At 36.2% G+C, this 24,962-nt stretch overlaps 1 protein-coding gene across 1 annotated transcript in view; it reads left to right on the top strand.

The window, feature by feature from the left end:
- The window catches only part of LOC142348828 (cilia- and flagella-associated protein 61-like), a 141,501-nt gene that overhangs the window by 74,076 nt on the left and 42,463 nt on the right, over nucleotides 1–24,962 (top strand). The window contains exons 20-26 of the mRNA XM_075400355.1: nucleotides 278–417; nucleotides 5,514–5,633; nucleotides 6,212–6,465; nucleotides 11,111–11,342; nucleotides 11,596–11,765; nucleotides 13,791–14,003; nucleotides 15,975–16,187. Coding sequence (XP_075256470.1) covers nucleotides 278–417; nucleotides 5,514–5,633; nucleotides 6,212–6,465; nucleotides 11,111–11,342; nucleotides 11,596–11,765; nucleotides 13,791–14,003; nucleotides 15,975–16,187 — 1,342 coding nt within the window. The remainder of the gene's footprint in view (nucleotides 1–277; nucleotides 418–5,513; nucleotides 5,634–6,211; nucleotides 6,466–11,110; nucleotides 11,343–11,595; nucleotides 11,766–13,790; nucleotides 14,004–15,974; nucleotides 16,188–24,962) is intronic.

Raw genomic sequence — 24,962 nt, 5'->3', positions numbered from 1 at the left:
CCTCCTCTTAGTTTAGTTTTTACAAAGACGAGCCAAGAAAGATGCAAAGATTTGGAAGATTTTTGTCTCGACCCTTTTTAATTGAGTATTAAAAGTATCGAAGGAAAGTCATTGGGGGAGGGGTTAGGGAGGGTGAGTTAATTTGTGTCTTTAGTTGCTCTCTGATCCAATTGACAAGTAGAAATATTTTTTACTGTCGTTAAAAGTATTTCGGGATTTCTATTTGATATTTTGAATTCTCGGTTGAATTGAGTTTAATAATTTTGTTACCTTTCAGTTTGTCCTTTACGCGTGAACGACTATCTCGCATGTCGCTTCGGAGCTGGGTAACTGTGGTTCTGGGCAAGATGGTGGCCATTGACAGGAAGAGCAAAAAGATACATGTCAGAAACACCACTTCTAACAAAACTGCTTCAGGTAAATGGCTAATGGACACTGAACACGTGAATTATACATATTATTTTTTAAAATTTCCTTGAAACGAGTGACAAAGGTATGAGCTTAACAATATGGAACTGAAATGTGTGAAATGTCAATTACTTTTTTCGAGGCAGAAGTCACCGGATAAAGCATTTTTGTTAACATTTATTGGTTGAAAAATGATGTCTCACTGGGGTTTTCTACGTGCTCTTTCATAATGGTGAGAGTGAAGAGAGATTTTTCATTGCATTTTCCCTGAAGATTTATTTCTCCACATTCTATTCAAGCTGTTTGGAACTTATAGCGTTGTGGAACCCTAAAAAGGTTCGTATGAGTTATTCCTGGGAGCAAAATTTTGATGTTATTGCACATTTACTAGAGCGATTTATGAGCATTCAAATAGGCAAAATCTCAAAAAGTTAATGCTCAATTTTTTAGGCTTCTGAGAATAGATTGAGGATCATGATTAATTGCTCTCAGACAAAGTTTGTTGTAATTAGTCCTTTTTACGACTAAGTTTTTAGACGAAGCACGTTCGTTCATGACTTGAGCTTTGACTTCTTTCTTTTCGAACATTGACTTGGTTTCGAATGTTGACTTATGTCTTCGAACAGTGGACGTTACCTGTAGCTTAGTTTCTAAGTTATAGTTAATAGGAACTTCCGGTAAAGCGCAAGGTCAAAAAGTGAATAGGTGAAATTCAGTAGTTTGATCCCATAACAGTCCCTCCTCCCTATGTAAACTACAGACGCCCCAACACATTCCCAACTTACACACACACCACCTCCCCCGCTCCTAACCTTGCTGGCTTTAGTATTATGCTTAATAGCGTTTATTTTAGAAGCTGAATTATGTGTAAGTTAAGAATCCAACCAAATATGCAGAATTGGCGCACCAAATAATTTTTTTACACTTAGAAAATTCTGTCAATTTCTATCTCTTATTTTTTTCTATTTGAATCCCAATGTGCGTCAAGCGGGTCAATGGCGGCTATTTTTCGGCAATTTGCCGGCTATGTTTAGGCAATTAACTTTTGGTTCTTAATAGCTATTGAATGAAGTTTGGAGCAATTATTGTAAACGCCTGCGCCTTTTTATGCAAATTTTTGCTCGAGCGTTTGTTCTAGAACATGCTTATGATTTCCCTTTTCTTCGAGTCGTTTTTGTTATTCTACCTCTTATGTTTTCTAAAGCAATTGTTCCTTATACCAATTTTTCGTGTGATCGTTTTTTCCATCTGAATATTTGACTCAAAACGGGATAAATATGTAGCAACCGGAGGGCATTAGGCTCTCTTAGAGCCTTACGGCTCACTAGTCTCTAGGTACTTGGCAGGTGGTTCTACTAGTTTGAACCCCTCTTAATTAAATCCCCTCACGCACTTAACACCCCTCCCACACTTAAACCCCCCATCTTAACCCCCCCCCCCCCCCCCTCCACACCTACACATCAATCCAACCGTGAAACCACCCTCTGCTCGCCACCATCCGCGCTCACTACCCTTTCACCTGCCTTAATTAAGCTAAACATAGCAATTCGTCCGTCCTTAGTTGGTTATGATACACTATAAGGTATTCACAAAGCCGGAGAACAATCTCGCTCTTTCAATCGCGAATAGAGAACAACAAACTGAACTTCAAACTCTATATCAGAAGCTGAGGGAAAAAGCTACAAAAAACTTGAGGAAAAGAATGGAACCAACTTTTAAATACTGGATTTTTTCCGCTGACTGTATCATAAAAAAGTCATTAATTCTACCTACACTTTGGTTTTTGCAAATTCTTCGAAGTGGCGAATGTGGCAACGAATATTCGCCACGCTTTTGTCCGAAAGATGGCCTGCTTAGTCAGAGCTTTAAGGAGATTAATTATATCTTAACCCTCCTTGACTATTCACCTTAATATAATTGGTCAGAGAGCATTTCAACCAGTGTCTAATCCTTCAAAGTGGAAGCATTGTTATTTGGGCCTAACCACGCACGTCTTCTAACAAAACATTTTTTTCTTTTTAGTATTATACTTTCGTTTTTTAATAGCCGCCCTCATCTTCTCAGCCGGCTATTATTGCGCTCGTATTTTTTTTACGACTCGAAGAGGAGTATTGGTTTTCTTAAGGTTTTTTTTTTACCGGAAGTACTATTCGTTCAGACGATGTTTTGCCCTAAAAGCGAAAGCGAGTAAAATTGCAGTGTGAACTAATTTCTTCTGAGCGAGAGAAGTTTTTTGATCATGCGCTGCGTTTAGTGAATGACTTTTTGACATTGAAAAGTAGTTTTTGACTGAATGGCACATATAGATAACCGTTTTTAGCCGTTTTTTCGTCTAAGTGGCCTAGTTTTTTTGCTTGTAATTTGGTTTTTTGTAGAAATAATTTTTAATCGATGCTATGTTGAAATGTAAACCCGGGAAATTGTTAGCATAGTATTTTGCATAGCCTGAAATTGCGTTTCAAATGCGAAATTGGCACATATTTCTTGATTTTTTAGTTAATTTTTGGCTTTTTTTTCTATTAATTTCTTCATTTTTGGATCTTTTAGCTGTTTTTTGTCAAAAATTAGTTAATATGGCAACTTCCCTTTGATAATTCATATACTCAATGCCTCTTTCTACCTCGATGTAATTTTGTTTCATAAAATTGTACATTTGCTAATCCGATTTTCGTAGTTTTTTGCAATTTTTTTTCACTTTTTTGTTTGTATTTTGCATTTAATTACTAGAAATAGTATTTTGGGGAAGATGAGGGACTTTAATTTCGTTTCAATAAATTTTCAATCATTTTTTGGTGTTAATTTTTTGAAAAAACAGATAAATTTTTTTCATAAATGCAGTCTTAAATATTTTTTGACTACTTTTTTGCAGAATGTTTCATTGTTTCGTATGTCTGAATTCTGCTTTTTCTTGTTTTATTCTGCTCAGCAAGCTGGATTTTTGTCTCGAATGACTCGTTGTCTTTTCTATGTCTCGAATGCCGATCAATGAATTGTACTCGTTTTTATTGATTTTTTTAAATTTGATTTTTAACTTTAAAAAATCAAGAATTGGTCTTTTTGTTACGGTGTTCCTAACATTGTGTCCATATTCTTCACATTCTCGTTTGTATCATTCTAGTTTTGTCCTGGCACCTACTTTTGTTTTTGTTATATTGATTTTTTCAGTTGTTAAAAAATTGAATGAATTCAGCTTTATCTTAGATCTTGGTTCCTTCGGTTTGCAATTGATTTAATTCAAAATAAGGCAGTACTGGAGAGTTTGCTAGAAAGTCTTTTCCAACATTTCGAACTTATTACTATTCATTGCAATTTTATTCCGGGCTGGGTATTGTTTTTGGATGATTGTTTGCTTTTGAATATTATTCTCTTGCTTTTGTTTTTCTATGATTAATTTAATTTTTGAATTAGTATGAAATCTTGTTGTCTAGCATATATACAACAAGGAAGAATCATGTATTATTTTTGTCTTAATTGCCGTGATTAGAATTCTAATTGTAGTGGTTCTCTGATTCTTAAGTTTGAGCACTCTCTTTTGAATAATTTTGACTTTCCTGTCTTTTTTGAAAAGTTTTTATCTGCCGTTTGCTTTCGCGATCTTTTTGAGATTAGAATCATTAATTATCTGAGGACATTTGATGCCCCTGTCAGCTTTGTCGGGCTATTAGTTTTTGACCATCCTAAATATTTCAGACTTTTTTAACGTTACCAAACGTTTTCAATAAAAAAATTTTGCTGCATTTTCTTTCTCTTGGTGACAGTGGTTTAAATTTCACCGATTTTTAGATCAGACCCGCGGAGGTAATGAGTTAATAGTTTAATACAAAAGGTAATGGCTTCAGCTGCAATTACGGTTTTGTTAGTGAAGTTTTGGTGCTTCGAGTCGCTTCCGGAATTCTTCCGGCTATGTTTTTTTACTTCGTCAAACTTTTTTTCGCTTCACCATTTTGCCGCTTTTTCGACATTTTGCGTGAAATCTTTTTGACTTCTCTAGGCGAGTTTTTCTCTTCTCTCATTCTGCTAAAAGTGATTTTGAACATCAGTTGCGCATCAAAGCAATTCGAAATGAACAGAGTCAGTATAAAAAGTTGAAGTCAGAAATAGAAACGGGATAAACCCATAAAGCCCAATTTTAGATGCCCGCTATTTGAACGTCGTTCCTATAAGTCTTAGTTACCACCTCTAATGCTTATTGGTGTTGATAGTAGCCCCTGTAGCCTCTCTCTAAGAAACAGAAGTATGTTCAACTACGAAATGCCATCAAAATAAATCGGACTTAAAAAATATTTTTGTACAAAAATCTTTTTTTTTTCAATATTTTCTATTCGTTCAATCCCAATCATGCTTATTGGAATCAACGTCGGCTATTTTCCGGCAATCTGCCGGGTATGTTTATTTGATGCAGTCTCCACCAAATGGGTGCTCATTTACCTAATCTGGTATCTTATTGAACTCATAAATGATGACCCTAGAAACACAATGCGATTTGAAATTTTTTAATTTCCTTTTTTTCCTATTCTCAAGCAGTCACTCATGGATCACCCAAAATTTACAGCCGAGCCCCCATATTTTGACCGTTAACTAATGCAGATGTGTCATCTTCAGAATTATTTACCAATTTATTTTACTCACCCAAACAAAAACTCAGCTAATCTTTCAAAAACTGAATTGAACGTTTATTTTCTAGTGAGCAATATTCCCTGAGCACCCAGAAAATTCCCAAAAAACGAAAAATGTAGTAGTCGGATATAAAGTAAGCCATCTGTAGAATTAGTGCAAATTTATTTAAAGGGAAAAATTGAATAATAGGGTAAAATAAGAGAATTTTTACTGTTTTCAGGTTTTTCGTTTATTGGTACACAGATTGAAATAGAGTTCAGAACTAGTGTCGTTATGAAATGTACCTGTGCGTGTAGCAATGACGAAGTATCTATTTTGAGGCAACTGAGTAAACGCTACTTTCTTGCATCGTTTTCAACTAATTATAAAACATGCGAAGGAAACATGCGAGTTGTTTACGTGTGTATATACCTGCTGGAAACAGTTATTTACCAGAACGGCTAGCTTAACGGCTAGTTTTCACAGAAAGAAAACAGCTTTGTGTTTAGGTGGTAATATGGAGGTGTTGTCTTACGACCACTTGGTGCTTGCTACTGGCACTCAGTACCAGACACCTTTTCCAGCTGGTATTTATGGCAACAAGGACGAAGATGACATCCGCAAGGATTGTAAGTGATTCGCATTTTCTTTGCTTCTAGCGCAACTGCTTTGCCTGTTTTTAACGGCTGTGAGCATAACTTTTGAAAAGTGACCCTAAAGTGCTCTGGGTCTGAATTATAATACCGTGGATTCTAGTATATACCGTGGATACTTTTCAAATCAACAGTTGCAATCGTTGTCGTCGCGCACTATTGAAAATGCTTTTTATCCCAATGTGATTCTGCTATACTGGTAAACGAGTAAAACAGAAATGAGTTAAGTTTTTCATGTAGTGTGAAATTGGTTAGAGTGGGTTTTGAAAGTCTAAGAGAGTGTGAATTAATTGCGACTAGACAAAAAGTGAAAGGGAAATGAGGGCTGTCTCATAGAAAAGATTGAAAATGAAAGGAAATGAACAGCGTAGAGTAAGGATTCAAAATGAAAGGGAAATAAGATCGGCGGGTTTTGTATCCCATCTTTCCTATCCGCATTTAACCACCACCACCACCTATTATCCCATGTATAAGTATCAAACAATAACCCCCCTTTTCTTTACGTAGCTTTTATATACTACTTATGCATCCTTGCAATGAAGCCTGCCTTTCAGTTACGAAGCCTGTAAATGTGTTCACTGTGAATGACGAGTACGAAGCAGACCATATGGTGTACTACATTAAGAGTCAACTGGCTGGAAGAGGAGGAGGGGGAGGGGACCACGTGATAGTATATGCCAACAACTCCTCCCTGGATGTGTATGGGTGCATTAGGACTCTCCTCAACTGTGGAGTCAAGGGAGAAAGAATCATTTTGGCAAGGAAGGCGATGGAGGATAACGAAGCGACCTGTTTCAACAATCCACTCGTTAGAATACACACAATATTACCTACCATTCGCAGACAGAAAATAAAGTGCGTTTGAATTTACTAGACGCCTCTCTTGATAGATAGTAAATCAGTGATGAGGGATTGCTCATAAAATTCTAACTTCACTTGAAAAGCTCAAATCAACTGCTGGTGTCGTGAGTTAAGGGCCTTATCAAAATTATGCGGGTAAAAATCTTGCCGCTTTAAAATTGTAGCAATTACAAAATTAAAGTGGCCTTCTATAGATTTAATTGAGCATTCTATTGTTTAATTGCTCGATAACGAAGTTTGAATGAAGCATTTCTTTTGTTCTAGAGCATTTTGCGACTTCTCGAGGTGACTTTTTCCGCTTTTCGGCATTTCTTTAACACTAGCCGGTGTTTTTTCGGGTGGTGAGTCTGATCAAAGCCTTTGCGAAGACAGCTAGTCGAGGTGCCTCTCCCTCAAAGTTTACATAAACAATGTGCTGGTACGTTTTGCGGTTCACTTTTCTTTTCGTTTGCTCTATATTAATGCGTTTATTAGATGCTTCGGATCTTTTCAACAATTGCCCCCCCCCCCCCTTTGCAAAAGGGGGGCTATTCTTGAATAGAATTTAAGCGAGCCATTTATTAACTAATCAGAGACGACTAATAACTTTCCACGCATGCACATACTATGCACATACATAAATAAAATACGCCATGGTATGGCAACTAGCCGAACCGCAATACAAAGCGAAAAGAATTTTCGACTGGCGGGTCGGTGGGCGCACTTCGGATAACCGACCCGCGATTTCCGGATTACCTCCCACAGGGCATGAGAGGCATGGCCATGAACAGCGGTCCGCTATTGCGCTTAAACTAATATTCGGCTATCTAAACTATAGGCTAAGTAATATCGTGGTAAAGTATAGCACAGAAGGGGTGGCGATTCTCTACTAGGTACCAAAGGGGGGGATTGTTGAAAAGATCCGACGCTTCGGCTTTTCGCCCGCGACAAGGGCCCGTTCTCTCTGATTAATTTTGCCGAATAATTAATTGCCACCGCCGCTCTGTTGACTCACACTCCCAGTTGAAACGTATCAAACAATTGCTTGGCGCCAATTTTAGCTTTATTCTCTGAGTATTAAACGATTAGTCACCTCAGTACATCACTAACTTCAATTGCGCGCTTTACGCTTTTCATTTTGTTGGTACAGCATTTAATGAAACGTTACACAAATTTTTTGAAACGATTTGGGGGAAATTCCCGTCCTACCTTTATTTACAAACTTTGCTTTTGGCTTTAAGTGCAGTTTCCGATTGTTCCGGAACGGTATATTCCTTTGAGTGCAAAATATGATTATGGAACATTTTTGAACGGCGTGCTGTCGTGAATATTTTGAGAGTTTGCATTTGCTCATAAACTGCTTCTATTGAATTGGAAAGCGTTCTTGGCTAAATGTTGTAGGTGACGGTTCCTTTGGATAAGAATGTTGCAGCGCGTTAAGAATAGTTTTGTTGACAGTTACCAGACCGCCGAATGATAAGACATCTGCTGATTTTCTATTTTGTCCCTGGGAACACAAATTCGTTGCTCTTTTTGTAATATCTTAAATATCACTTCATCTCTTTGTTATTTACACTGCTTCATGCATACAGCTTCTTTCCGCAAATTTGCGAAATCGCCCGCAATCGAACAATTTAAGGGTTCTAATAACCTGTGTTCTTGGTTTTACTTGTGCTTTCCACCTCCTCGTTTGTTAGATCTTAGGATGCATTTTGACACTGAAACCATTTTTCCTTTTGATTACTCAGCTGATAATTCTTTAATTCGCTAATAGTTTAGACTACCTATATCTTGTTAATAGCCGCCCTCATCTGCTCAGCCGGCTATTATAGCGCTCCTATTTTTTTTTACAATTCAAAGAATTTGAATTCTATTGGGGTGCTGTCTTTTTTACGACTCGAAGAGGAGTATTGGAGAAGTCTTTTTTTAATCAATTTTATTGGAGTGAATTTTGAAGCGGGAAATGAAACGCGTGAAAAAATTTGGAGTGATTTTGGTGCTGAACAAAATGAAGAGTGGAGCGAAAAGAGAGTCGTTTTCTGTTCATATCGCTGTTTTCTAGAAAGCGAGAAATTGAGGTTAGAAAAAAAAAATTCTGTAAGCGAGTGAAATTTTTTGTTCACGTGCGGCATTTTGAAGCAGTTTTTTTTTTAGTTTTTTGGTCAAGAGGTTTTGTTATGATTTTCTTTAATTTTTAGGCTGATTTTGGTAGTGGTTTGAAGTTTTCTGGAAATTCATTTGAATTTTATGCTAATTCGGTGGTTTTTCATCTATTTTGATGATTTTTTGGGCTATTTTTGCGATTTTTTGACTTTTGTTTTGTTTTACTGCCTCAAATGGGCACTGAAAAGACCACTATTACTTGAGCATTTTTTAGTTTACAAGTGGCTACAGTTTTGTTGATATAAAGCTTCTTTTTGTTGAAAAATATGACAAAAAATTCCGAAAATTGGAACTCATTTTCTGAATTTTTTTGCAGTTTCGTTTTTTTCTAGACTCTAGACCAGTGTCTTAGCCTGTTATGGCCTGCCTATTGTTGTGCGGGCATTTGGATACCCTATTGGATGAAAAGAATTTTCCTTTGAATTTAGGTGCTTTTGTAATGCTAAAAAATTTATAAACTTCCAGTTTTTTTAGTCAAAGTTGTTTGTAAGAGCTCATTTTTTTCACGATTTGGCTTCAAGTGTATTTAAAAATTCTCATGGGTGATTTTAGTAGGTAATAAATGTGTTGACGAAGTAATTTTGGCAGAGATAGTTAATTCGGGATCTCAAGTTATGACAAAATTTGATCAGATTTTTTATCATATTTTAATAGATTTGATGTTTTTTTTTACTTTTTTGTATTACGGTTTTGTTTCAAGATAATCCTAAATTAGTGGAGGCACGTTTCGTGTGATGAGTAGTTGGAGGGCATTTAAGAGTGGATTTCCACTTCGAGTCGTTTCCGGAATTCTTCCGGCTATGCTTTTCTTTAAGATCTGTTCACACATTTTCATGATTTTTGAAGTCAAATTGGAGTAGTGATTTTGGTCACGCCGAAACAGGAAGTGGAGCGAAAAAGCGACTGGTTTTGCGGCGTGAAATTTTTCTGCTCTAAATTTAAAGTAGAGTGGGAAAACGGTGTTAGAACAAAATTTCGCTTTCTCCCTAGTGGTTTTTTGTTCACATGCGGCAATTTCACTCTGGTTTTTCGATTTTTTGGATCGGATTTTTTTTCTAAATGGTTTTCTCAATCAATTCACAGCTCATGCTAGGCCTAGTTTTTTGTTTGAATTAAATTTTCATTTCTCGCTAGTGATTTTTTTGTTCACATGCGGCATTTTTTTTTTTTTCTGAGTTTTTTTAAAATGGTTTTCTCAATTCACTCGTCCATTCTAGGTCTAGTTTTTCTGTTTAGTCAATGAAAATTCTTTGAATTGTACGTCAGGACTTGTCCTGCTATGTTTTTTTTCTTCGTCGAACTTTTTTTCGCTTTACCATTTTGCCGCTTTTTCAGCATTTTGCGTGAAATCTTTTTGACTTCTCTAGGCTAGTTTCTCTCTTCTCTCATTCTGCTAAAAGTGAATTTCAACATCAGTGGCTCAGCAAAGCAATTCAAAGAGTCAGAATAAAAAATTGAAGTCAGAAATGGAAACGGGATAAAGCCCAATTTTATATGCCCGCTATTTGAACGTCGTTCCTATAAGTCTTAGTTACCATCTCTTATGCTTATTGGTATTGATAGTAGCCCCTGTAGCCTCTCTCTAAGAAACAGAAGTATATTCAACTACGAAATGCCATCAAAATAAATCGGACTTAAAAAATGTTTTTGTACAAAAAATTTTTTCCGATATCTTCTTTCAATCCCATTCATGCTTATTGGAATCAACGGCGGCTATTTTCCGGCAATCTGCCGGTTATGTTTTTCACTGGTGGAAAACCAGTTCATGGACTTAAGTGCTCTGTGTGGTCAAGGCGTTTGGTAATTTTTCGACATCCGCTTTTATTGAAGCGTCCTTTTCGTTGATGAATCTGTCGTCCTTTTTTCTGCTCTCATGTAGCTACAACTTCATTTTTTTTTCAGATAATTTTGGGATTTTTCCGAGACTGCTTAAATGATGTTTGAATTGAACCACGTGGCGTATTTGGATCCCCAACCAAAGTATTTGCCTATGGTTTTCTCACATTTTACAAAACAGTGAAGATCCAAGTTTTTTAAAGGTCCTGCGGCCAAGCCACACAGAGCACAGCTCCGCCACGATTGGCAAATTTAAAAGAAGGGAGGTTTAAAAGATAGATCCAAATGTGTTCTTGAAGTTTTTATTCATTTCCAGCATCGTTTTTGGATTCATCTGAGGAACGCACGTGCAATTGTCGGCCAAGAACGCACGTACAATTGCAATGTGCCACTGTTGTTCGATGGTTGTTTTGCCTCTGGTTTTCTTGCTCAGTTAGCATAAACCCAAGCCCTTTCGTTATTCCCAGAAGTAAATGTAAATGCCCTGATGTCAGCTCTTAAGTCCCTGGAGCAGCTAACAATCATCTTGTAATGTGCAGCGTAAACGTGTAATTAATACAATAATCTATAGGGAACGTACTAAGTGTAAAATGATTGTATGTTTGTATGTTTAGATTGATGAGATGATGGACAATGAGGTGAGAGTTGGAGAGCGCATCAGGGTGTTGAATGGATGTGAGCTGTACTCGTGGCAACTGAAGCCACTCCACCCAGAGACAAGTGGGAATACAGAGAGTGTGTATGTCACTGAAGTCTCCCTCAAAGTGGACGAAGATTGGGAGACATACTCTTGCGATGCAATCATCAATTTCGATGAGAAGAGAGTCGATTATGACGCATTCAAGGGTATTTCCAACCGCAAACACATCTTTCATAGCCTACAAATTTTTCATATTCCCAAAATATGAGCTACCAGAATCGACTTGCTTCATTTTTGTCCCTGTTGGTAACATTTAGGTGAGACTGGCTGATTATTGAACTTAAAGGAAGCAAAAAGATCATTTTTAATGGCAGAGAGTAAAGCTATGACTGCTATTTTGCAGTGCATATCTTAGCCTGGCATGGCGTTTGCTCATTTATGCGTCGTTGTCTTTTGTAGCGGTTAATGACAGCTGCCTGGTGTTCGATAGCCGTGTGGTGATAGATGGAGATTTCCACACTAATGATGTATGCATCAGAGCAGCCGGTCCTCTCACTAAGTTCTCCAGAAGATACCATGCGGACGAGTGGAGCCACGCCAATTTCAACTCACAGGAAGTCGGAACTGAGGTAAACAGAACATGGGAGTCCACAAATATCTTAGACTCCCTTTGCATAACAATTTTTGGGTCTTTTGCGTCTGTGCCCCCCCCCCCAAGTACGTGATGCGCCCCCCAGTTACAGAGCACGTGTCATTACGTAGTAAATCATTATGTAAAAATATGGCACGTGCGTCTGGGGGGTGCGAATAATATGCGCCCACTAAGCTGGGGAAGGGTGGGCACAAACGGGACAGATACCAAGTTTTTAATTGCTCTCAAACTAAGATTGTACCCATTATTATAGCTGCGAAGCTGTAAGCTGAGCGTAGCTATATTGCGGTGCTCTTGGTTTTTTACAATTCAAAGAATTTGAATTGTATTGGGGCGCTGTCTTTTTTTTAAGATCTGTTCACACATTTTCATGATTTTTGAAGTCAAATTGGAGTAGTGATTTTGGTCACGCCGAAACAGGAAATGGAGCGAAAAAGCGAGTGGTTTTGCGGCGTGAAATTTTTTCGCTCTAATTTTAAAGAAGAGTGAGAATACGGTGTTTGAACAAAAATTCGCTTTATCGGTAGTGGTTTTTTGTTCACATGCGGCAATTTCACTTTGATTTTTACTCTTTTTTCGATTTTTTGGATCGGATTTTTTTCTAAATGGTTTTTCCAATCCATTCATAGTCCGTTCTAGGTCTAGTTTTCTGTTTAGTCAATGAAAATTCTTTGAATTGTAGGTCAGGACTTGTCCTGCTATGTTTTTTTGTTTCGTCGTCTGACGCTCTTTTTTCGTTTTACATTTGTTCACACAGCAGAGCTGAAAAAGTAAAACTTTCGGAATGACTTCTTCCTCTCACTAAAGGCATTTGCGCGCGTGACGTCATTTGTCAATCGCTTTAGCGAAAGTTTTTAGGTTATTTGCGTGATTAGATTTTGATCATACGTGACTTACCTCACTCAATAAAATGACTTTTGCACTTTAAAACTTCAGTTTAAATTCACTTTTCGATCTCAAAAACGGAACTAAGAGGCAGCCCTCGGAGGGCATTAAGTTCTCTTAGAGCTCTCAATCTTACTTTACTCTAAGAATGCGAGTCATCAAAACTGTTTTGAGGAGACAATTTCATGGTGTGAAGGGCGGATATTAATCTCAACTGTTTGACCGCCTCAGTCAAGTCACTCCCACCCCCAACACTACCATTGTCCACCCTCCTCCAACTCTCCATTCGAACCCCCTCTTATCTAGCCTTCGCAACCCTGCCCCCATTGCTTGTCTCGCCCACACACACACACACACACAAACACACACCGGTCACCCCCCCCCCCTAATGCTCGCATACCTATCCCCCAGCTAGCTACTACCGAAACCAACCGCTCGCCGGTCATTTGAGAGCATTTCGACCGACATTGGTCGGTTTTGTTTAAGATTGTTTATTGCAATAACAGGTACCACCTCTCATTAGCTTCTTAATAGACGCGATCAGCCTCTCAAATGCTATTATTTAGGCGCTCTCCTTTTAAAAAAAATTGGTTTACTTTTTGATCGCGTTTTCCGTTTTACCTAAGTCAGGTTTTTCTCGTGTGACGTCTGACTTACTTCATTCAATGTTTCAACTGGATGGATTTTAAGTTCTTTCACTCATTGGAGTACGTAATGTAGTGAGTACGGTCAAAGGCAAAAGAGCAAAATCAAAAGAAACGAGATAAACGTATAAAGCCTGGTCACTGGCGTTCATTGAAGAGATTGCTAGCTGGCATTAGTTTTATGCTTAACAGCGTTGTTTAGAAGCTGAATTAAGTAATTTTAGAGTCTAACTGTCAATCCCAATGTGCGTCAAGCGGGTCAAAGGCGGCTATTTTCCGGCAATTTGCTGACTATGTTATAAACTTTAACCAGTGAGAAACATTATCAAAAACACCTGCTAGTTTTGCGGCGACATTTTTATGGAAAGAAAAAAATACTGTGGGATCAGGGGAGAAACCAGATGCACAGCTCCAATCCAAAAAACAAGATGAATAAGTTCTCAATTGTTGATTAGATATAGTTGTTTTTGCAGCTTGCGCTGTCGATGCTGCGTCTGTTCGACCCAACGATTGACATAGAGGAGGCAGAGGAGGAAGCGAAGAGGGACCAGATGCACACCCTGATTCCACTGTACCAGAAACCGAAGGTCTCTTTCTGCGCACTCCCTGGAGAGTTGTTCTACTTACATATTGGGAAACCTGACCTTGCCATTCCTGTGGAAACTGCAAGGCAGGATCCAAACTATGTTAGTTATCCGAAAAAGGGTTTTTCAAATTAAACAATGCTAAGGTGTAGACGTCGCCATTTTTAAACATATCGGAGGCATTCGTAAATTGCGTGTCAATTAGTCTCAAACAAAGTTTGTTGCAATCATTTTATGCCGATTTTCGTCTGGGCGATTTGACTTATGGTTGGCAGATAAAACAAATAGAAAGAAACAAACAAACACTTTTGTTGGTTAAAATGGTAGGTACAATTTTTAAATTTAGTCCTATGGTGAGTTTTTAATAGCACCGTCTTTTTGCGAGACGGCTATTATTGTGAACCCAATGACTAAATTAAAAAAATTACGTATTCGTGATGTTTTTTGCAAGGAAACAGGAATCTATTTTAGTTCGTTTTTCAAAAACTGTGTAAAAGAACAAGTATCTATTTTAATTCATTTTCTCATGGGAATCAATCGCACCTGTTTTACGACATTCTGTTGCGTATTTTTTAATAGCAGCCGTCGGCCTCTCAACGGCTATTATCTAGGCACTCTCCTTATTTAATTGGCTTTACCTTTTGGTCACGGTTTTAGTTTTAAGTCAAGATTTTGACTTCTGACCTACCTCACTCACTCACGTTTCTTCAACTAAATGGATTTTAAATAATTTCACGCTTTGAATTACGCAATGTAGTAAATGCGGTAAAAGTCAATAGAGCATATAATCAAAAGAAACGGGATAAACCGATAAAGCTCTGTCATTAAGCCATAGAGCATCAAAGTTCTATAGAGCATCAAAGTTATCAAAGTTCATTCGAGCGATTGCTAGCTGGCATTAAGCCTAATAGATCTGAGTTTAGATGCTGAATTAAGTCCTGTCGGTTGTGTGTACTACATTCCTGTAGGCTCTGTTTACTACAAGGTTTTTTCGCAAAAGTTGATGCAAGTTTTTTGCTACAAAGTTTTCTTGTCCTCAAAAATGGGATTAACAAACAGCGATCGGAGGGCATTAAGTTCTCTTAGAGCCCTCATCCTTTCTACACTCTAGGAATGCGAGTCATCAAAATTTTTTGAGGAGACATTTTTGTGGTGTGAGGGATGGTTCTCAGTGACCCCCCCCTGCTATCAGACCCCCCCCTCTCAACACTTCCGTTGTCCACCCTCCTCTAACTGTACATTTGAACCCCCTCTTATCTATCTTTCGCAACCCTGCCCCCATTGCTTGTCTCGCCCACACACACACACACACAAACACACACCGGTCACCCCCCCCCCCCCCAATGCTCGCATACCTATCCCCCAGCTAGCTACTACCGAAACCAACCGCTCGCCGGTCATTTGAGAGCATTTCGACCGACATTGGTCGGTTTTGTTTAAGATTGTTTATTGCAATAACAAGTACCACCTCTCATTAGCTTCTTAATAGACGCGATCAGCCTCTCAAATGCTATTATTTAGGCGCTCTCCTTTTAAAAAAAATTGGTTTACTTTTTGATCGCGTTTTCCGTTTTTACCTAAGTCAGGTTTTTCTCGTGTGACGTCTGACTTACTTCATTCAATGTTTCAACTGGATGGATTTTAAGTTCTTTCACTCATTGGAGTACGTAATGTAGTGAGTACGGTCAAAGGCAAAAGAGCAAAATCAAAAGAAACGAGATAAACGTATAAAGCCTGGTCACTGGCGTTCATTGAAGAGATTGCTAGCTGGCATTAGTTTTATGCTTAACAGCGTTGTTTAGAAGCTGAATTAAGTAATTTTAGAGTCTAACTGTCAATCCCAATGTGCGTCAAGCGGGTCAAAGGCGGCTATTTTCCGGCAATTTGCTGACTATGTTATAAACTTTAACCAGTGAGAAACATTATCAAAAACACCTGCTAGTTTTGCGGCGACATTTTTATGGAAAGAAAAAAATACTGTGGGATCAGGGGAGAAACCAGATGCACAGCTCCAATCCAAAAAACAAGATGAATAAGTTCTCAATTGTTGATTAGATATAGTTGTTTTTGCAGCTTGCGCTGTCGATGCTGCGTCTGTTCGACCCAACGATTGACATAGAGGAGGCAGAGGAGGAAGCGAAGAGGGACCAGATGCACACCCTGATTCCACTGTACCAGAAACCGAAGGTCTCTTTCTGCGCACTCCCTGGAGAGTTGTTCTACTTACATATTGGGAAACCTGACCTTGCCATTCCTGTGGAAACTGCAAGGCAGGATCCAAACTATGTTAGTTATCCGAAAAAGGGTTTTTCAAATTAAACAATGCTAAGGTGTAGACGTCGCCATTTTTAAACATATCGGAGGCATTCGTAAATTGCGTGAATTTATCAATTAGTCTCAAACAAAGTTTGTTGCAATCATTTTATGCCGATTTTCGTCTGGGCGATTTGACTTATGGTTGGCAGATAAAACAAATAGAAAGAAACAAACAAACACTTTTGTTGGTTAAAATGGTAGGTACAATTTTTAAATTTAGTCCTATGGTGAGTTTTTAATAGCAGCGTCTTTTTGCGAGACGGCTATTATTGTGAACCCAATGACTAAATTAAAAAAATTACGTATTCGTGATGTTTTTTGCAAGGAAACAGGAATCTATTTTAGTTCGTTTTTCAAAAACTGTGTAAAAGAACAAGTATCTATTTTAATTCATTTTCTCATGGGAATCAATCGCACCTGTTTTACGACATTCTGTTGCGTATTTTTTAATAGCAGCCGTCGGCCTCTCAACGGCTATTATCTAGGCACTCTCCTTATTTAATTGGCTTTACCTTTTGGTCACGGTTTTAGTTTTAAGTCAAGATTTTGACTTCTGACCTACCTCACTCACTCACGTTTCTTCAACTAAATGGATTTTAAATAATTTCACGCTTTGAATTACGCAATGTAGTAAATGCGGTAAAAGTCAATAGAGCATATAATCAAAAGAAACGGGATAAACCGATAAAGCTCTGTCATTAAGCCATAGAGCATCAAAGTTCTATAGAGCATCAAAGTTATCAAAGTTCATTCGAGCGATTGCTAGCTGGCATTAAGCCTAATAGATCTGAGTTTAGATGCTGAATTAAGTCCTGTCGGTTGTGTGTACTACATTCCTGTAGGCTCTGTTTACTACAAGGTTTTTTCGCAAAAGTTGATGCAAGTTTTTTGCTACAAAGTTTTCTTGTCCTCAAAAATGGGATTAACAAACAGCGATCGGAGGGCATTAAGTTCTCTTAGAGCCCTCATCCTTTCTACACTCTAGGAATGCGAGTCATCAAAATTTTTTGAGGAGACATTTTTGTGGTGTGAGGGATGGTTCTCAGTGACCCCCCCCCCCCCCCCCTGCTATCAGACCCCCCCCCTCTCAACACTCCCGTTGTCCACCCTCCTCTAACTGTACATTTGAACCCCCTCTTATCTATCTTTCGCAACCCTGCCTCCCATTGCTTGAACCCCCTCCCCCCCACACACACACACACAAACACACTGGTCACCCTCCTAATGCCAGCATACCTATTTCCAAGCTGGCTACTACCGAAGCCAACCGCTGGCCGTTGTTTGAGAGCTTTGTTTCTCGTTCGTTTGCTCTACCTTCTCTTTGTTTTTCACTTTTTTGCTTTTTCTCAGTTTATTCTTCTATACTCTTGCAATTCTGTGTGTCCTGATTTTTCTCGCATTTTTCATTTTTCCTCAATCTTTTTTATTCTTCTTTCAGTATCTCTCTTTCTTTATTTCGACCGCGAAACGTTTTTTCGGTCTTGCATCTGTTTCCCCATCTTTGTTGTTGTTTTTAAGTCAATCTTTGTCTTATTTCCTTCTTATCTTTTCTTGGGTTTCTCTGATTTTTTCCTTCGGGTCTCTGCTAAACCTCTCCCTTCTTTTTTCTCTGTGTGCTTTTTTATCTTCATTTTCGATTTCTTTTTGTATTTTTTTTGCTTTCTTTTTTAATGTTTTTTTTCTCTCGTCTTTGTTTTCTCTTCTTTTTCTGAATATATTTCGGTAATTGTTTCTTGTAATTTCTCTCTATTTTTTGCTCTCTGTCTTTGATTGGTTAACGTTTAGTGTCAACTAATGGCTAAGTTTCCCATTTTTGGCCATATATATAGCGTTTAATTTTTTGTTTAATACATTACCAAATGACTATTTGGTTCACCATCTTTTTCAAACGGTTTCTCTGAACTTCTCTCAGGCCTGCTAGTAATCACGTGGATGATTAATATGAATCGTGGTTTGATTTAAGTCCATTATTTGATCATTGGTTTTAGCATCATTTTCCGTTGACTTATTCGGCCTTCCTCTGCTAGCTCCAATACTTCATTTTCTTTTATAAATTTAAGTTGCCCTCTCATTGGGCGAGCTTTAAACATTTCTGCACTTCTCAAGGGTTATTAACGGTATTTGGTAAGGTAATTTGGTAAGGTAATTTACTCAGCTGGTTTGTCAGTTGCTTTCAGCGGACTTGCGCAATCGGTTTCAGTCACACTAATGCGAGGAAACGCTATAATGTTGATAGCAAGAAGCGCAGAACTGTGAGCCAGCTGCAAGCAAAAGCCTCCTTAATGTCTCATGACCTTCGATTGAGTGAGTTTCAGTATCCCAGTTGAAAACCCGATTGTGTGGGTTTTACTGTTCCAAATGAAAACACGATTGATATATTAAATTTAATTAATTATGAGTTTTTATTCTTGCCTGATCTAAGTGGGGAGAATAGAAACATTTATTTCATATCCGGAAAACCGAAATGAACTGTTGAAAATTGATTTAATAAACTGGTGATCTGCTGTTTTATAAACAGTCATGGTAGCCAAGTTAATTGTTAATTCAATTCTTTATTAGGTAATTTGTTTAATAGCCGCACTCATCTTCTCAGCAGGCTATTATAGTGCTCCTATTTTTACAATCCAAGAATTGGATTGTATTGGTGCTGTCTTTTTTTTATTTTTGTAAGATGTTTTCACACCTGTTTTCATGACTTTGAGCTTTCAAAACGGGATAAACAGGTAAAGCGCAGCGGGCATCAAGTTTCATTAGAGGCCCGCGTTTAGTAGTCCCTCAAGTACTCAGAGTGGCGAAGCTACTGGGAAGGGCGTAATTCAAGGTTAATAGATCATATTTGGGAGTTTTGAGCCTAAAATAATGAATTTTTTAGAACTTTTTCGTCATTTTTTGGATTTTTTGTTAGACCAGTCTGAAATTGAGGTTTATTAAAGTTGATAAAGGTCATTTGCAAGACGTAATTGCTTTTTACGGCCACTTTAAGCGCTTTATCTATTGCTACTCCAAACATAAACACGGTAATTTATACTAATTTTTTCAAATTGTTTGAAAATTTTTGTCATTTTTTGAGTTGTTTCAGACTTTGATGTCAAAAAAATTCTCCTCTGGGGTTTAATTATAGGTTATTGCATAGTTTCTAGTGGTAATGAAGTCGTTTTAAACATTTTAACTTCATGATTTTTGCGAATTTTTTTAAATCAAACTTGTTTTTTTTTTTCAAATTTTCTGACATTTATTGTCATTGTTCAAGTTTTCCAGCCCCAGGGGGCAAGAAGCCTCATCTAGGGTTTGCTAACAGTTTACTGAAAATATTTGATGGCCATATATATATCTTTTACCAATTTTTTGATAAAGTTGCAATTTTTTTCTTTAAATTTGTGAAATTTTCATTCAGTGGCCAGGGAACCTCCTATAGGGTTTGCTAGTATGTTACTACATAGTTTCCAGGGGCATTAAATTATCCAGTTTATCTACTTTTAGTGGCAAATTCATCCCTTTCAAGCTTTTTGCGTGAGTTAATGAGTATTTTGAAATGTGTTTGATTCTTTGTTTCTCGGCTTTTGAGATTTTGTCTTGATGGCTGGGATTGTTCAATTGATCTACTGGTCAGGTTCATTAGGTCTGTCTTTCATTCAATTACTTGGATTGTGTTTCAGGACTTGTCCTGCTATGTTTTCTTTACTTCGAAGAAAAGAATGTTTTGCTTTACCTCATTTTGCCGCCTTTTCAACATTTTGCGTGAAATCTTTGACTTCTCTAGGCTAGTTTCTCTCTTCTCTCATTCTGCTCAAAGTGATTTTGAACATCAGTTACTCAGCAAAGCAATTCAAAATGAACAGAGTTAGTACAAAAATGGAAGTCAGAAATAGAAATTGGATAAACCCATAAAGCCCAATTTTAGATGCCCGCTATTTGAACGTCGTTCCTATAAGTCTTAGTTACCATCTTTAATGCTTTTTGGTTTTAATAGTAGCCCCTGTAGCCTCTCTCTAAGAAACAGAAGTGTGTTCAACTACGAAATGCCATCAAAATAAATGGGACTTTAAAAATGTTTCTGTACAAAAGTCTTTTTTCAATATCTAATATTTAATCCCAATCATGCTTATTGGAATCAACGGCGGCTATTTTCCGGCAATCTGCCGGTTATGTTTTTCACTGGTGGAAAACCAGTTCAGGGACTTAAGTGCTCTGTGTGGTCAAGGTGTTTGGTAATTTTTCGACATCCGCTTTTATTGAAGCGTCCTTTTCGTTGATGAATCTGTCGTCCTTTTTTCTGCTCTCATGTAGCTACAACTTCATTTTTTTCAGATAATTTTGAGATTTTTCCGAGAATGCTTAAATGATGTTTGAATTGAACCACGTGGCATATTTGGATCCCCAACCAAAGTATTTGCCTATGGTTTTCTCACATTTTACAAAACCGTGAAGATCCAAGTTTTTTAAAGGTCCTGCGGCCAAGCCACACAGAGCACAGCTCCGCCACGATTAGCAAATTTAAAAGAAGAGAGGGTTAAAAGATAGATCCAAATGTGTTCTTGAAGTTTTTATTCATTTCCAGAATCGTTTTTGGATTCATCTGAGGAACGCACGAATGCCGGGTATGTTCTATTCTTTGAGTTGTTAGGACTTTTCCTGCCATTTCTTGTTTCGTCGTCCCATGCTCATTTGAATTCGTTCGAAATGGGTTGTAGCTTACTCGCGTGTTTGGTTGTTGATCATACATGGTTTAGACTTCATTCTTTCACCTGACTTTTAACGCTAATATCATGATCACTTAGTTAATACGAGGGAATGAACTAAGCGGTTGATTTTTTGGAAGTTATACGTTTTTCAAATGGTTTCTATAGATTTTAAGGGCAAGTCCTTCAACACAATTTTGTAGCAGTTGCTGTCTATATGTCATGGTCAAGCTAATTCTGATGTATGGCACAAATACTTCCAAAACTAAACTGCAGAAACTATCAGCTCATGGCGCTGACTTTCAATAATCTGGGTCTTCAGAATGTCTTGAAATCCAGAACAATCTGAAACGTAAGCGAAATTTTGAAGAGCAAAATGGCCATAAACCCGAACCAGAACCAGAGCTAGAGCTAGAACTAGGGTTAGAACTAGAACTAGAACTAGATTCATTTTTTAAAAAACAACCCCATTGAGAAAAATCATTAGCACAAATACCACTTAATCTTATATTACCACACATACATTTATCAGTTTTATCTTTGACATGATTCATAATGATATTTTAAAACAGCAATGTTTCCATATTTATAGTTACACTCTAAAACATTGTAAAAGCATTTCTAATAGGGTAAACTTTAATATTTACCTAATCATTTCACAGGGTAATATTTAGCCATGATTTCAATTAAATCTTTTGTATTATCTTTAGATGTGATACACTCTGCTAAATATTTATTTCCTAAAGTATTGAGTGTATCAGTTTTACATCTCTTATCTAAAATCAATTCAAGGTCTGTTTCTTTTTTATCTCTAACAAAATTTATAATATCTTCTCTAAATTCTTCATTTTTTCCATGTAGTCTGGTTAAAAACTTTCCTCCCTTTCTATTCAAAATTCCCATCTCTTCATTGACGAAGTCACAGTTACACTGATTTATATATTCTTCTTGTATTGTATTTTGTAGATTGGGCTTCGCCCATGTTTCACTATCAGTATAACCACTTCGCAGATTGGCAAAGCCACTTCGTGAATCATTATCCAACTCTTCTCCATATCCAAGGTTAACTAATGTATTTACTCTACTCAACATTGTGCTTGCTCCCATTGCTACACTCCCAGCATTTCTTGATATTATATCATGATAAATATAACTAAATATAATTAAACCTGAGCTTATAATTCCACCAATAGTTGATAAACTTTTTATACCCTTTCCCATAATCATCTCTTTAGTTAGAACATCATTCTGCATTTTAATATTATTTAAAGTAAGAAGTTTATTAAAATAAAACTGAAAATTATCATGATTAATAACATTTCTATCTGTTGCATTTATCATGAGTGCTTTCATATATGCTGTAAGTTTATTTATATCTTCTCTTTCTAAATCATCTTTTAAACTAAGAGCTTTTTAATCAAGGAAACCAACTCTTGAATCATATATCATTGTTCTATTACTATTAATAATAATAAAAGTATTTTCCTTCTTATTATATTTAATTATACCATAATGAAGTTCATCTGACATTCCATCTGTACGATTATAATGGTTACTATTTAACTCATTAATTATTTTATTGAAGTCATGTTCACATTTATATATCTCATTAAAGTTTTTAAATAGATCAGGTCCATTATAAGTTGTTAAATAAATATTATCACAACTCATTCTTGCCATTATGACACATTACAATCATTTGAATATTATAATGTCTACCTTCAGTAAAATAATAGCCTATATCCTTATTTAACCTATCGCCCATATCATCAAGTACTATTACACAATTTTGAAATTTATGCATATTATTTTTTGTGATCATATTTATATCACATTTATTAAACCCAGTATAAAACTTATTAGACTCAGGATCTATCCAGTTTCTGTCATCTTTACACACTATAACTATATTTTTAGCTTGGTCTTGGTTTTGTTCTTGGTTTTGGTTTTGCTTTTGGTCTTCGTCTTTTTTTGGACTGAGTATAAATTTAAATATTGTCTAATAAAATATGTTTTGCCTGTACCAGTTCCACCATAAACAATAGTATGTAATGGTGACTTTTCATATTCAAATCTAACTAGACTCCTATTCATAAATCCACCAAAGTTTTTTTCTAGTTTTGTATATTTACTTGGTATTGAATCATATATTATATAACTAATTCCAATTATAGTAATAAGAAAAAAACTATACCGCCTTTATCCATTTTTATATATTAAATTTATTATATAAAAATGGTCATCCTAACTTTTGAGGAATTCAATAATAAATTTAATATTGATAATAATGCTATGAGTGATATTAGAATAAAAGATATAGGCAAAGATATAAGTCTAACACCAATTGAAATTGTAATGAGAGATCAAACTCCAAATAACACAAATGATCCACAAAGTGGCTTTGACAATCCTAACTTCAACATTGTTGTCAATCTACACCCAACTGATGGTACACGTTGGGTTTTAGTTATAAGAAGAGAAGGTGGTCCTGTGTATTACTTTGATAGTTTTGGTGTAGAAACTCCACCATTATTCCTAGAAGAATGTTGATCTAGGCTCTAATGAAAGAATACAACAATATGATGAATCTTATTGTGGGGCTTATTGTTTATATATGATCTATCTTATTGATAGAGGATTTAGAATTAAAAGTGCTTTAAATATTCTAGTTAATCAAGTTAAATATCCTGAAATTTTTAATGAGTGTATTTGTGTAGGTTGTAATGTTAATCAGGGAACCTGCTTCGCAGATGATAAATATAATGTTAATGATAATGTTATTGATAATGATAATGTTAATGATAAAGATAATGTTAATGATAAAGATAATGTTAATGTTAATGATAATGTCATTGATAATGATAATGATAATGATAATGCTAATGATAGTGATAATGACACTGATATTGATAATGATCTACGAAGTAGCTTTGCTAATAGTGATAATGATAATGATAACTTTATATATCTATTTGGTGAAAAACATCAAAAGGTTAAACCTAACAACAATAGTCCTACTAACAGTATCTCTATAAACACAAATGATGATCTACAATCATGGCTAAATAATGATGATATAAGTACTGAAGCTTATATATTTTGATAAGCTATACATCATTGGTCCTACTGGTGATCAATACAAAGGATTAGAAAGAATAAACCCAAAAGCAATTATAGAATTTTTTAAGGATATAAAAGATTTACCATCTGATAAACTACCCAAAGATTTAAAGCAACTAATGATATTCGATGATGTTAGAGCCAAAGAACCAGTTATTAATGAATACTTTTGTAGAGGCAGACATAATAATTGCAATATGATACATCTTAATCAAAACCTGTTCTCTCTGGATAGGCAGAGTGTTAGAGAGAACTGTAATCTATTTATTTATTTGAACAGAGAGGTAAAGTCCTAGCATCGATATATCAAGATTTCTTTAATAATATTGAACTTAGTTATAATGATTTTGCTAATATATGTAATAAGTTACGGAAAGAGCCTTATAATTATATTGCCATTGATATAACTAAAAATAAAAATATTAATGGTAAACTAAGAATTAATTGGGATCAGAGACTTTTGTAAATTAATTATTATTATACAATTTGATGCCTCACTTGGTTTCCATGCTTCACTTGGTTTCCATGCTTCACTTGGCTTCCATGCTTCACTTGGTTTCCATGTTTCACTTGGTCTGAAACTTTCTTTAGTACATAACCTACAATAGAATTGTTTAAATATAAACGGAGAGATATGTTTATATAAGTTACACTTTCTACATGTTAGATATTGATCAGGATTATAAAAATTTTCTAGTAAATGATAATTTTTATCCCTATATGTTAAAACTCTATTACATACAAAACATTGATATGTTTTACCCTGACATCAATTACAACTTTGAGCCCAGGACTTATTTTTACATTAATCACATTTAATACTAAACATTTTTTTAAGGAAAAAATACTATTTCAAATATGTTATGATTATAATAAAACAAGGCTTTGCCTAGCTGTTACACCATATGTAAAGTAAAATTTAATACATCGCCATTAAAGTCTATAG

The sequence above is a fragment of the Convolutriloba macropyga genome, chromosome 10, assembly GCF_964194025.1.
Source record: "Convolutriloba macropyga chromosome 10, txConMacr16.3, whole genome shotgun sequence".
Lineage (NCBI taxonomy): Eukaryota > Metazoa > Xenacoelomorpha > Acoela > Convolutidae > Convolutriloba > Convolutriloba macropyga.
The sequence above is the reverse complement of the archived record's forward strand: the minus strand, read 5'-3'. Positions and strand labels throughout refer to the sequence as shown.